At 43.0% G+C, this 14,988-nt stretch overlaps 1 protein-coding gene across 3 annotated transcripts in view; it reads right to left on the reverse strand.

Annotated features, from left to right (window-relative positions):
• The window catches only part of MTTP (microsomal triglyceride transfer protein), a 161,536-nt gene that overhangs the window by 64,254 nt on the left and 82,294 nt on the right, over nucleotides 1–14,988 (reverse strand). For all 3 annotated transcript variants that reach the window (XM_068231823.1, XM_068231816.1, XM_068231832.1), the window contains 3 exons: nucleotides 7,366–7,473; nucleotides 4,126–4,242; nucleotides 1,244–1,383 (listed from right to left, as the gene is read on the reverse strand). In XM_068231823.1, coding sequence (XP_068087924.1) covers nucleotides 1,244–1,383; nucleotides 4,126–4,242; nucleotides 7,366–7,473 — 365 coding nt within the window. The remainder of the gene's footprint in view (nucleotides 1–1,243; nucleotides 1,384–4,125; nucleotides 4,243–7,365; nucleotides 7,474–14,988) is intronic.

Raw genomic sequence — 14,988 nt, forward strand, 5'->3', positions numbered from 1 at the left:
AACATGAATCAATTTTATTGGAATTCCACGTGAAAGACCAACACAAAGTGGTGTACATGTGAGAAGTGGAATGAAAATCATACATCATTCCAACCATTTTTTACAAATAAATAACTGCAAAGTGGGGTGTGCGCAATTATTCAGCCCCCTTTGGTCTGAGTGCAGTCAGTTGCCCATAGACATTGCATAATGAGTGCTAATGACTAAATAGAGTGCACCTGTGTGTAATCTAATGTCAGTACAAATACAGCTGCTCTGTGACGGCCTCAGAGGTTGTCTAAGAGAATATTGGGAGCAACAACACCATGAAGTCCAAAGAACACACCAGAAAGGTCAGGGATCAAGTTATTGAGAAATTTAAAGCAGGCTTAGGCTACAAAAAGATTTCCAAAGCCTTGAACATCCCACGGAGCACTGTTCAAGCGATCATTCAGAAATGGAAGGAGTATGGCACAACTGTAAACCTACAGAGATCTACAGCTCAGGTGGTGGAATCTGTCCATAGGACAACTATTAGTCATGCACTGTCAAAGTTGGCCTTTATGGGAAGATGGGTGGAGCCAAATACAGGGCAATCTTGGAAGAAAACCTCTTGGAGTCTGCAAAAGACTTGAGACTGGGGCGGAGATTCACCTTCCAGCAGGACAACGACCCTAAATTTAAAGCCAGGGAAACAATGGAATGGTTTAAAACAAAACATATCCATGTGTTAGAATGGCCTAGTCAAAGTCCAGATCTAAATCCAATCGAGACTCTGTGGCAAGATCTGAAAACTGCTGTTCACAAACGCTGTCCATCTAATCTGACTGAGCTGGAGCTGTTTTGCAAAGAACAATGGGCAAAGATCTCAGTCTCTAGATGTGCAAAGCTGGTAGAGACATACTCTAAAAGACTGGCAGCTGTAATTGCAGCAAAAGGTGGTTCTACAATGTATTGAGACTCAGGGGGCCGAAGAATTACGCACACCCCACTTTGCAGTTATTTATTTGTAAAAAAATGCTTGGAATCACGTATGATTTTCGTTCCACTTCTCACGTGTACACCACTTTGTATTAGTCTTTCATGTGGAATTCCAATAAAATTGATTCATGTTTGTGGCAGTAATGTGACAAAATGTGGAAAACTGCAAGGGGGCTGAATACTTTTGCAAGCCTCTGTATATCTTGATCCAGCTTTGCTTGGCAGATAGCTAGAAAACTGAATTGAGGATTAAAGTATGAGTGAAAAAAAAGATAAGACCCACCTGCATAGTATTTTTGCTGCCATGGCTGCATACACACTTACAGTCAGCACATGGTTTTCTTCAGCCAGCACAGATTTAAGAATGTCTTCTTCAATAAGGTAAGTTGTACTCGATGTATCTTTTTTAGAAACACTGAGCACCTGCCCAAAACAAAAGATAGGAACTTGCTGTAACAATATGTCAGTATGCACAAAAAGATTCCTCAAAACGGTTACATCAGCCAAACTTGCTTATGGATAAAAAAAGGTTATTGTTGTTTGTGAGGATGATTTATTAAGGAATAACCAGAGTAGTCAGCAGGTGGGCAAAACCTTGATTGGTCTTCCTGCACATTGCGTTACTCTTCCCCCTAGTTCGGATAAAAAAGCACCTCCTTTGGGGAAGTTTTGACCTCCTAGATCAGTGATGGCTAACCTTGGCACTCCAGCTGTGACAAAACTACCAATCCCATCATGCCTCTGCCTTCTTGATTTATGCTTAGAGCTGTCAGAGTATTGCAATGCCTCATGGGACTTGTAGTTTCACCACAGCTGGAGTGCCAAGGTTAGCCATCACTGTCCTAGATAGTGATGAAACACGTACTTCTACTGTGTACTAAATTGTATTGTTTCTCCTCTCTTGCAGCAGTGCTGAGCAACTCCTACCATATTGAGAGGGTCCCAGCACAGCGCAGGAGGGTAGAGGATTCAGGAGGCCTCTGGATCATCCACACACTTCCCTCTACAGACGCAAGTCTCTAACCTTTTTGGGGAGAGGAATGTTACAAGTGTCCTTTAGGCCAGAAACCCACTAGGAGCGATTTCCTGAGCTTTTTGCGATTTAAAAACTCTTGCTAATGTAATGCTATGGGTGTGATCCCACTTGAGCGATGTGATTTTATAAAAATCCCCCATAGCATTGCATTATCAAGAGCTTTTTCAAATCACTAGCGATTAGAAATTGCTCCTAGTGGGTTTCTGGCCTTAAGCATTATTCCACATAGACTTTTAATTTCATTACTGGTAGTTCAATTCAATGATTTATTTTCCGAGGCCTCTTTCACAGTGCGACGTTAAAGTCGCACTTTAAAACAATATTCAACGCAGAATAACTCACTGCTATGAAAAATCAATGCCCTGTTCACAGTGCGCACGCTCTCTGTGTAGTATGTATAGTGCACATGTTGCGTTGGTGTCTAACGATGCACGTTAGGTGAAAGTACTGCATGCAGTGCGTTATACACATTATTAGCTGTGTTAGACTGTTTGCACATGCTCAGTAATGACTTGGAAGCACACTTTTCATTGCCTGTATGCTCTACTGTATGCGATGATAACGGGGCATTAAGTTGCGTTGCAACTTTTTTGGGGCGTTGTGTTGTAATTTGCGTTGCGACTTTAACATTGCATCAAACCGCAATGTCCTACTGTGAAAGAGGCCTGAAGAGCCTCTTTATTAAAGTCCTGAAGGTCTGTTCTGGATATTTTCCTATGTTTAATTGACCCTGTAATTTTTAAGATATGTGTGAAGAGAAGAAGCTGTTTATTTTGTTATTTCCCTGTTCTGTTCACTACCTTTTTCAGAACTGAGATACTTTCCTTCACTTCCTGTCCTAAGTGGAAGTGTGGAAGTATTTCCAAAAGGGACCAAAGCAAAAACAAATGGGTAGGAAAGAGTTAGAACCCTTTCCATACTCATACTGCTACCCTTAATTATCTTTCATACTGCTTTTAACCTATTTTGGTTCGTGGACGTAGAAACTACGTCCAGGAACCATGCGCACTACCGCGTGCCCCCGCGGCCGATCGCGCGCGTGCACGCGCACTCCCGGTCGCGGATTCGGTAGCCAGGGAATCAATGTATCGGGCTATGGTGCCCGATCACTGATTCCTCTCCCCCGCTGAAAAAGCGACAGCTTCTCTCGGAAGCTGCGCCTTTTCTGGCCGTTCCCTCCCCGATGCGCCACTCTAAGCGTGTGTTACGCTTAGAGTGACGTCATGTAAACAAACTCATGGCCAAAAAGTAATACTACAACTGAAAATAAAAATAAATTAAAATGAACACCCATTTACATTATAAATCTATTGTTTACCCCCCACCCTCCCAAAACTACCCAAATAAAATGTTTACTATAAAAAAAACAAAAAACATTACAATAAAAAAAAAACATGTAAATATTTACCTAAGGGTCTAAACTTTTTAAATATCAATGTAAAGATGAAATATTTCTATATTTTTTTTATTTTAAACTTGTTAATAGTGATAGATGCAAAATGGAAAAAATGCACCTTTATTTCCAAATAAAATATTGTCGCCATACATTGTGATAGGGACATAATTTTAACGGTGTAATAACCGGGACATATGGGCAAATACAATACGTGAGTTTTAATTATGGAGGCATGTATTATTTTAAAACTATAATGGCTGAAAACTGAGAAATAATGAATTTTTCCATTTTTTTCCTATTCTTCCTGTTAAAATGCGTTTACAGTAAAGTGGCTCTTAGCAAAATGTACCCCCCAAAGAAAGCCTAATTGGTGGCGAAAAAAACAAGATATAGATCAGTTCATTGTGATAAGTAGTGATAAAGTTATAGACTAATGAATGGGAGGTGAACATTTCTCACGTGAAAACCACGGAACCTGAATGGGTTAAGGACTGGAAGCGAAGGATCTTCCCAATGGGAACACAGACTGATATAAGAACCCCAAATAGGTTCTAACCATTTTTCTCACAATCCAAAACTAAAATATTTTTTTCTGAAGTAGAGCAAGACAATACTGTGCTGAGGAATATGCATGAGTGTAAACGTGGTGTAAAATTTTGCTCAGATTCATTTAATCAACATAGATTTTTAAACATTTGTCTGTTCTGAACTGATCCCCAGCTGCCCTTCCTACCTTGTTAGAGGTGGTGAATCCTGCTTTTGAAATCTTGCAGCTGTCTAGATCCTTGATTTTTGTCACCCGGTTCTTTTGTGCCTGGTAGGTAACTTTACACTTACCAGAAACATCAGCCTGGAAAATACAAAGACACAAATTATTTCTGTACATGACTTGGCTGAAAATGTTTTACACAATAATGCAGTTATTTCATCTGTAACTATTACCTCTAGCTCCCTGCAGCTTACTCCCCATTTTTCATCTTTTTTGCTAATTTAACTTGTTAAAATCGAATTTTATTCTCTGTTGAAACTGAAAAATCAAACCCATTTGTCTTATATTTAAATTGTGCTACCGTAGTAAGCAGGGCTTTAAGAATATACAGAACCATTTAAAGCTATTACTAAGGCCCGGTTCACACTTGCGTTATTTTGCGGACCGCAGCCGGACCGCAAAGTCCGCAAACGGAACGGACGATTAAGGGCCCATTGTTAATCAATGGACCCGTGTGCACTCGTCCGTTCCTCCGGATCTGGATGCAGTCTGCGGTCTGGCCTGCGGTCCGGAATTTTCCAACATGCTCCAATTTTCCGGACCGGTCCTCCGTCCACCGCCGCCGGACCGGATCCGGACAAGAAAATCCAGCGCAAGAGTTCTGAGGGGAAACGGAAGTGCACAACACACTTCCGGATGTAAGCCGGACGTCCTACCCCACTTCCTGTGGGGTTCTCTATGGTACAGGCGGCCATGTGGATGTACCCAGCGCTGGACAGCCCCCAGCCTCTCCACAGCCACCTCAGAACACAGCGGAGGACAGGGAAGGACCCGACCATCCAGACGCAGGGCCCCGCGGGACGAGGAGGATGATGTCCGCACAGCAGGCTCTCCCCAAGAAGGACTCCAGCGCCTTTCCAGACCTTCCAGGCCCCTCTTTGAAAACGGAAACGGTACCAGGACGCATGAAGAACGGAAGAAGATCCGGATGAAAACTGAACGTGACCTGACCGGATCCTGATGGCCTCCTGATGGCGAAAGGATGTTTTCAGAACGGACCAGACCGGAACTGACCCGTGCCACCGGTAAGTATTTCATCAAAACGCAAGTGTGAACCGGGCCTAATTCCTAATCCTCTCTGAGCTTAGATTCTAAAGCTGCTACAATATTCATAATCATACACAACTTCTACAGCCCATCTGATCAAGTCCAGTTCACCTACCAGTGTGTTCTTGGAAGGAAATCCAAGTACCTAGAGCTGCCATGTCAAACTCATGTCTAAAGCCTGGTACACACATCCAATTTTGATTGGACAATTATTGACCAATTTTACCACGTGTATGTAATATAAGTGCTTACCCACAATTTGTTCATAGTATTCAAATATGTTGGCCTTCATACTGTATGGAGGTGGTAAAATTGGCCAGTCATTGGCAAATTGGATGTGTGTACCAGGCTTAAAGGAACACTATTAATACCCAAGTGTTCTAAAATGACAATGTACAAATAATGTCTAAGTATCTATGTAAAAATGTTCCTATTTTTCATGTTAAATATCAGAGGCAAAAGCTGTAATGCATTCTGTGTAGATTTTAGCTACGTTTGAAATGTCTCATTTGCATAGGTGAATCTCTGCAGTCTGACATGCTAAGAACAGTTTAATATTGAAGTTGAGTTATATGAAAACAAAAGCCTGTAACGTATCAAGTTTCACACACACAATTACAAATGTTTATGTTGCACATAAGATACATTTCCTCTGCTCTCTGTGAGAGAAAGCTCTGCCTGTCCCTAACTGAGCTCTCTGCACACACAGAGTAAACAGATGCACTGTGAGGGAATTTCCTACTCCCCTCATGGCTCATTCTGCCTTCGAAATTCGAGAGCAGATTGCCATCAGAAAAGTGTGAAAGGAATTAGATAACAGTAAACAAAGAGATAAGGATTCAAATGTATACACCAGCACTCAGCAGCACTCCCCAAACATGTCCTATCTCAATTGAAAAAAACATGTTAATCAATAGTGTTCCTTTAAGGTCTTAAGATCTCAGCACCAGTGATTGGTATGGACCCCCCTAGGGTGTGGCATCTAAGAGATAATGAGTTTTCACCAGCGCAACCGGCAAGCGATAATGGGCCATCACCCCTTGCGGGTGATGGACTGCTTTGCTACCTGGTGCCCACCATTGAATGACCCACGGGCTGCCCCACCAGTGATGAGAAGAACAGGAGGGGTGACCTCTGTGGTAAGGGAAGCACGGACTGAAGACAGAACTAAGCAACAGGACTGACAGGACTTGTTTGACAGGACTGAGAGGACAGGATTAATTGGAGTTGATAACTGGATTGACTGAATGGATGTGACAGGACTGACGTGACACGACTAACTGGATAGGCCAGACTGGATAGGGTGGAATGGACAGGTCTAGCCAGACCGGACTGACTGGACAGGACATAAACAGCGTGACTACACACCACAGCTGTCAGAGCATGAAACAGCACTGAGCGCTGAGTGTCTGGTGTTTAAATACCCTGGGCTTTGCGCCAATGCTGTGGTTTTGCCTTCCCCCCAGTGGCTACAACTGTCTCCATTAAGCGTGCTGTCACTGCTTCAGGAGGAGGACGGTGTGGATGCCGTTCCCAGAAGCCTACTAGGTTGGTGTCTGAAGAGGCCGTCGGTGGACCCAGGGACTGGTGAGTTTAACATTACCTAATTATGGTGCCCCCATCACTTTGTTCCTTCCATTAAGGTGCCTCTGCTATGGCACTACTTCTATTACAAGTATCACCATAAAGGTCATCTCAGCAACTCGGGTCAGGGGATATAGATATGTTGCTCTAGAAATCTCCACAGGGAGCAAGAATTCTATAAGTGCCCATGCCAGCACCTATTAACCGAAATCATTTTTTTTTACAAAAAATGGTAGTGCATACAGTACTCAAGTATGTATGTTTATGTAGGTTTAGTGAAAATGATTTAGTTACTGCATGTTTAAGGTCATGGTAAATAATTATGAGTCAGTGAAAAACACATTATTAGGAAACAGGTGCTATAAACCTCCACACTTCACATTTTTCCCCTACCCACAAGCAGAATGTGATTCTCTTCATTCTGTGTTCTACAAACACCCACAAATCTCACCAGGCACAGGAGATGACTTATGCTGGAATGTTAAATCCACAGACTTTCATGGCCTGACTAACTTCCGTCTCTGCCACAAGCTGCTACTTGTGAAGACAGCCCACATATGGCAAGACGCTTACCTCACTGACAGAGCCCGAGCTGAGCTGGAACTGGAATAGACTTGCCAGACCTCTCTTGATATTTGCCAGGATGGTGGGTTCGTTTGGGTAGAGATAGAATGTTTTAACCTATAAAAAAACCAAATGTGTAGTAAATGTACAAATGTCAGCAACAGAGGAAAGATTGTTAACATCTACACTTGTGTTTATTTACTTGTATAGTCAGTTTGAATCAGTAGCACTGATTTACATTCACGAACTGAATTGTAAACAAACGCTAGGTTTAACCACTTCGCCTCCAAGGGTTTTTTCCCTTAAAAACAAGAGCAATTTTCAAATTTCAGCACTGCGTCCATTCATCTGCCAATAACCTTATCAGTACTTATCACACTGAAATGATCTAAACAGTTTTTTTTTTTTCCTCACCAATTCGGCTTTCTTTGGGTGGTACTTTTTGCTAAGAATTATGTTATTCTAACTGCATTTTAATGGGAATAATAAGAAAAAAATGGAAAAAATTAATTCTCACTTTTCAGCCATAATAGTTTGAAAATAAAATGTTCTACTGTGGTTAAAACCCACACATTTTATTTGCCCATTTGTCCCGGTTATTGCAATGTTTAAAATATTTCCCTAGTACAATGTATGGCGCCAATATTTTATTTGGAAATGAAGGTGCATTTTTTTCAGTTTTGTGTCCATCACTAATTACAAGCCCATAATTAAAAAAATAACAGTAATATACCTCCTTGACATACATATTAACAAAATTTGGTCCCTAAAGTAACTATTTATGTATTTTTTTAATTGTAATTTTGTTTTATACAAATGTTTTATTTGCGTAACTATTGGAGAGTGTGGGAGGTAAGGGATTACTTTTACATGTACTGTATGTGTGGATCTTTTTATTAAAGAAAAAAATGTATGTACCATAGGTGTAATTTTACTATTTGGCCACAAGATGTCTTCATAATTTTGCATAATTTTACTGCATGTACTATTATTATGCTAACAGCAGGGCCGGTCTGCCCATGAGGCGGGGTGAAACAAATGCCGCAGGCGGCACTTCTGGGGGAGCGGCACTTCTGGGTGTTGGGGTCCGCCGAGTTGGAGGGGTAGCGGGCAGGAGGGGTTATTGGGCAAAGAGGCGGGGAGGGGGGTCGGATCCCCCGTCCCTCGCCTGAGTCCCCCGATCTGCGCTCCCCCTCCAGCTTTAAAAAGTTAAGTAGCAGCCGCTACTAGTAAGAGGCAATGGTTGGGGATGACTCACCTCTTCCGCTTTCCAGCATGCACTCCACTGTCGTCACTTCCTGCAGTGCCGTCCACTTACAATACAGTGGGCAGCATTGCAGGAAGTGACGGCAGTGGAACGCACGCTGGAACGCGGTAGAGGTGAGTCATCCCCGCCCATTGCCTCTTACTAGTAGCGGCTGCTACTTAACTTTTTAGTGTAAAGTGTAAAGTTCCATGAAGAAGTATTTCTACACAATGGCCTCAATTTACTAAGCTCAGTTCGGTAAAATAATTCAGGTCCGTAAAATACCACATTCAATGTATTCACTAAGAAGTTCGGTAATATACTGAAAAAAAAAAACATGCTTCATTTCACTAAGCCCTGCTCGGTAAGACTCACCAGCTGTGGAGCGGGTCAGGCAGAAAACTGTGAGTTTTCTCCCAAGTGGTGTGCATTAGTCAGGGTTTTTCTGTCCAGTACATCCCTGGCATCCATTTAGATGTGCTGCAGCCACTAGAGGGAGCTCTTCTGTTTACCAGTATATGGATATGCACATATAAAGAGATACAGAAAAGCCTTTTTAATGTCTCCTTTTCCTGCTCTGATGTCCCGCCCTCCAGAGTATCGGATCAAATGGGGTGAGAAGCAGGGCTGTGTGGCTCTCCCTATTGGCTGACTGGTTCTCCTTATTGGCTGTCAGCTACATCTGTCAATATTACCGCATGGAGAATGTGAGTTACTGGCTGGTCAAAAGCTGGAGGTAAATATCGAACACTTTTACCTCCCGAATGTTTTAATCTTAGTGAATTGCAAGTTCTTGACATCTCTTGAGATATTTACCACAAATTCGTTAATTTAATTCACTAGTTGATAATTTCACTTTTCAGTGAGGTAATAGGTTAAGTGAATTGGCATTTGGCAAGGTAATTGGTAAAATCAGCTGTTTTCTGCATTACCGAATGCGGTAATGCTTAGTGAATTCAGGCCAATGTCCTCCTGATACAGTACAATGCCTGCATGATTTCATATGTGCTAAAGATGCAATCCCAGCGTAACCAGCAGCAATCAGAGAGCGTAGAGGTTGAAAAATGACTGATAAGGTTGTTATTTTATTGTCTCAGCAGCCCACGTTGCATCATCTATTTAATCATCTCTTTAATTACCGGTATTCCACATTGCGTATGAAACGGTATCGATGTGACACTGATGAACTTAAATGATATCTAAAACTTACACTGGTTCTGTGGCTGATTACTCACAAGAGCAAATCAGGTTGAACCGCAAACCTGTTGAGTATACTGGGTATGGATGTGGTTACATCAGCTAAAAGCAACACCAGGGATACACAGGGCTGTGGAGTCAGTACAAAAATCGTCCATCTCCTCAGTTTATGAAACCATCGATTCCGACTCCAGGTACCAAAAAACTTGATCCAACTCTGACTCCTCGATTCTGACTCCACAGCCCTAGGGATATAGCTTTTCAGCTATTCTATCAGCTTCCTGAAATTATTTTGGCTATTACACAGCCTGTGAAAGTCCAGCACACTTTTCAGCTTGAGGGGGTTGGTGATGGTCAATTTCGGTGCAAGGCATTCAGCTATTACAAGACAGAAACACCCAGCTGAAGTATTCGGCTAGAATGTGGGACAGATTTGATGTTTTACCGGATAGGTTTAGGAAGAAGTAAAGAGAGTTAGAAGATTGGGAAAGGGAAGGTTACTTTAATGGGAGGTTTGAGATAGGTACTGTATAAAGAAGTGTAAGGTAGAGGTTAATCTTTTCAGTATAAAACTACCAGAGGTGCACCTACCATAGGTCAGAGACGGCCTGGAGCGAGTGTCACATGCGGGGCCTAGAGCCATAAGTGTAGGCCATCTACAATACCACCATGCTCACGGGCTTGTCCACTTCTAATACAGTACGCCTTATTATTGATTAAAAACAATTAAGTTTGTCAAAGGCCACTAAGCCAACCAATAAACTGGAGAGGGGTACTAAGCTGGCTGGGAGCTAGGGATGGGTACTAGGCTAGTTGGGGTGCTACAGATGGGTACCAGGCTGGCTGGGGAGCTAAGAATAGGTAGAGGCTGGCTGGGGAGCTTAGAATAGAGGGGTGTACCAGACTGGCTGGGGACGGGTGCTAGGCTGAATGGGGAGCTCCCCATGCTTTTTCTGCACCACCACCAGGGGACAGGGTGATATGTGTTGTGTATGTTGGCCTGACTCTATGAAAGGGATTTGGATTGATACAGCAATTTGGACACAGTGGTCCATGGTGTAATAATGGTGTAGTAATAGGGGGCAAAGGTTATGATATCAGCTGGGCCGCTGCTTTAGTGGACTAGAAAGCCCACCTAGGGCCCTGCATCAGCCACCACATTGGCTATTTATTGGTGGTATAGTGGTAAGGATTACTAATATCTGTGCTTGCATGGTTATAATCATTGATTTTCTCCTACTTTAGGCTAGGTTCACACTGGGGTGTTGTGTTGCATACTCTGTAAAAATAGGATCACAATGCTATGGAGGGGAAAAGTTGCATTGTGTGTAACAGTAAAGCATACATTAAATGAAAAGTATGTTTCACTGCAACTGTACATGTGCACATTGTGCAGTACAACGCACCACACCACAATGCTAACTTGCCAATGTGAATACACCACTACAATATAGTTGCATTGCATTAGCAATTATATTGTCTGATGCAATGCACCACAATGCCCTAATGCTCTAATGTGAACCATATACTCAGGCACCAGTGGCCTTTATAAAAAGGTTCTGAGGGTAAAGAAAACTGTGCTTGGTGCCTCCTGTTTAAATATCCACCAGCAGACACACATTGGCACATACACAATTAACTTTAGCTCCTAGGAGATAAAGTTTCATCTTCACTTAAAAATATATAGAGAGTATGAAAATACAGTACAGTAAGGGGATACAACTCCGATAGTGCATTTACTTACTACTCCGAGTACATAGAGCAAAAAGACGGAAGACACTGTAACAAGGGTCATTCTGCAAGCACCTTAAAAGATGGGCCAGGGAAATAAAAATAGTGCAATGTAGCATTACATTAGAAAGCAAGCAGCAAATCAATCAGCAAGCAAAGAATACACCTAAAGTGAAAAGAAACAACTTAGAAGTCCCTGAATAAATATGAGAACTGTCTCTCCCTGCCTGTGTGCCTCAACAACACAATGTAAAGTGAAAAAACTCAGGTGACATAGCCTTTTAAACAAGGGGGAGGGAGTAGAGGGAAAATCTGGTTACATCACCTCACTCTGACTAGATAATAGAAGAGACTTTTGTTTTGGGTTGACCTACTTAGACAGGCAGTTTAGAAAAAGACTTTCAGGCCCTAATTCAATTTAGGTTTCTCCTAAGTTTTCTCCTAGGTAGGAGATCATTTTCTTATCTTTAACAATAACTTTTCAACATTCTACAATTGAAGAAATAGGCGAAAAAGTACTGTCAACATTTGTAATTGGGGTAGTGTCTTGCTTGCTGGTGGCTCAAAATACATTTTATTGACTAGTGAAACTGTCGTCTAAGTGAAAACTTCGGAGAAAAAAAAAAAAGTGAATTGAATAATGGCCCAGAGTAAATACACACAGTACATTTCTTCCTCCTTTTTTCTTTCATGAAATGATTGGCAAAGCACTGATTCTTGCTGCAAAACTCTAGCTCGGTTCTACTAAAGGCAGTCTAGATTTCCTCTAATCAGTGGCGTAACTACAATTCATGGGGCCCCCCAGTAAAACTTTGATCCCCCCCAATGTTTCCTTGACTTCCCTTGGTGCCCCTAAGGGCTGAAGTGCATAAAGATGCATGAATGAAAACTCGTGAATGGGTTTGTGAATTGCTGTGCATTTCCATGAGTTGTAACTCCCGACGAGTTGAAATGCACTGCACATCAACTCACTGTTGTAGTGTGAATGATACAATGAAAGTCTATAGACTTTCATGTTCCCTTGTAAAATGCACACTATGTGCAGTGAGTCAAACTCACTGCAACTCAGAAGTGTGAATAAGACCCTACGGCCTTGGAGCCCATCTCACAAGAGTCATAAAACAAGTGTGGCCACAAAAACACATGATCTGAAGTATAGTCCCCTGTATCAGAGAAAGGTTAGTAGATCCCCCCCCCCCCCCCCCAGATCGCAATGGCTGCTCCCCTATAGTTATGCCCTTGTCTCTAATGAGACCCTGTGTGGTCCGAAATGGTTACTGCAGTACAAATCTGCACTGCTCTTACATACAGGGATGAGATAACACTTTAGTTAAGGAAATGTCAGCCTTTGATTAAGTCTATAGAATTATACAATTGGTGACATAAACTAAAGGTTTCATTACAGGCACAAATGTCTTTTTAGGGAAAACTTTATCATTGAAATATTTTTCATTGATTCTTGGAATCGGTATAACTATTTCCAATGAATGACGTGTCCCTAACTTTGCAATCTTTGAACTACAGCTTTATCTAATGTCATGGATTATTTCATACTTAGGACTTTGTGCTCCCAGTTTGATTATAAGAACACATGTATAACTGTTTATCTGAAAGTGTACCTTGCCACAATGACAGAACAACACAGTGCCAGCAATAAGTGAAACAAAATTACGACAAATCAACAATATACTTCAACACAGTTTAAGGCCCGGTTCACACTTGCGGTGGCCCTCCGGAATCGCCGTGCCGGAGCCGCACCGCTTGCAGAACGGACGGAACGGACGCACGGCATAGCAATGAAAGCCTATGCGTCCGTTCACATGCGTCCGTTCTGCCGAACCGGAGCCGGACCGGATCCGGGCCGGATCCGGACTCCGGCCTCCGTTCCAACATGCGCTATTTTTTCATCCGGCTCCTCCGGCAGCCGTATCCGGGGCGGAGCCGGACTGCACCATCCGGCCAATACAAACCAATGGGAACCGGAGAGCGCACAACACACTGGCTGAGAAATCCGGATGTTCTACCCCACTTCCTATGGGGATTGTTGCGGCGATATTGGATGGGGACACATGGGCAAGCATTTTGGAGTGGAGCAGCACAGCTGGATCCGGATCCGGAGATGTTGGCAGCATGTCGCAGGTGGAGGTGAGTGCTAAACAGCAGAGGGCCTGATTCCACAGGTCCCCCTTCTGCTGACCTCCCAGACCCCAACATTTTTTTTGTTTTTAACGTTACTTTTGCCAAACGGATCCGGATCGCATCCTGATGGACACCTGATGCAACCTGACCGGATCCGGATCGGATCCGGATCAGAACCGTACGGTTCCGATCCGGATCCGGTCCGGATCCGGTCAGGTCATCCGGTCCGTTTGGCAAACAACCGCAAGTGTGAACGGGGCCTAAGGGACACCTGAAGTTAGAGGAATATGGAGGCTGACATTTTTATTTACTTTTAAGCAATGAACCTTGCCTGGCTGTCCGGCTGATCCTCTGCCTCTAATACTTTTATCCATAGCCTCAGAACAAGCATACAGATCAGATGTTTGCTGAAGTTTGCCTGGATTTTGTTTTAGGTGTGCGATTCAGACACAACTGTTGCATGAAAGATCAGCAGGATGCCAGGCGACTGCTATTGTTTAACATAAAATAAATATGGCAGCCTCCATATTTCTTTCACATCAGCTTCCTTTTAAAGCCTAAATAAGCCCCAAACTGAACAATGCAAATACTCATAGTAGTCATGTTGATTACCCTTGCAATGGAACTTTTCAGATTCAAAAACCTTTTGTGTAGCCATGCTTGTCTGTAGCTGTGCACCTACCCATCCAGGCTTAAGACCTCTAGTGCCTAGCTACTTCCAGTTAGCAGACTAAGGTCTTATAATTGCTTACCACCTACTTTCTGTGAAAAGTCTGCCAGCTCACACAGGACACACACGGTTTCTACTGTAGAGTGCAGATACGGGGTAGCAGGGGCGTAGTAATAGCCCCCGCGACTCCCTCCATTTTGGAGGGAGCACTTTTGAGAGATACAGAGTGTAACAGCGGAGGCATACATTACCTGTTGTCAGCAGAGCTACACATTCTCTTCAATCCACTTTTCAACCATGCTGTACAATGTAACTCCTTGCAGCTCCCTGATGGATGCCACATGACATATATGGATTGGTGCTGCAAGGAGTTACACAGTATGGTGCGGCTGAAGAGAGCAGTGAAAAGGACTTACAGCTAGCTCCATTGACAACAAGTAATGTATGCCATTGCCATGCTCTGCTCGCTCGGGGAAGGGGGGGCCTTGAAGGTTGGAGTCAACCAGACGCTTTTGGCTCATGAAACAGGGCAATAAGCGTCAGGCTCATTACTACGTGCTTTACAGAGAACCTGAAGCAAGAGGAATGTGGTGGCTGCCATATTTGTTTCCTTTTAAAGAATACACACTGCCTGGCTGCTCTGCTAGGC

The sequence above is a fragment of the Hyperolius riggenbachi genome, chromosome 1, assembly GCF_040937935.1.
Source record: "Hyperolius riggenbachi isolate aHypRig1 chromosome 1, aHypRig1.pri, whole genome shotgun sequence".
Classification (NCBI taxonomy): Eukaryota; Metazoa; Chordata; class Amphibia; order Anura; family Hyperoliidae; genus Hyperolius; species Hyperolius riggenbachi.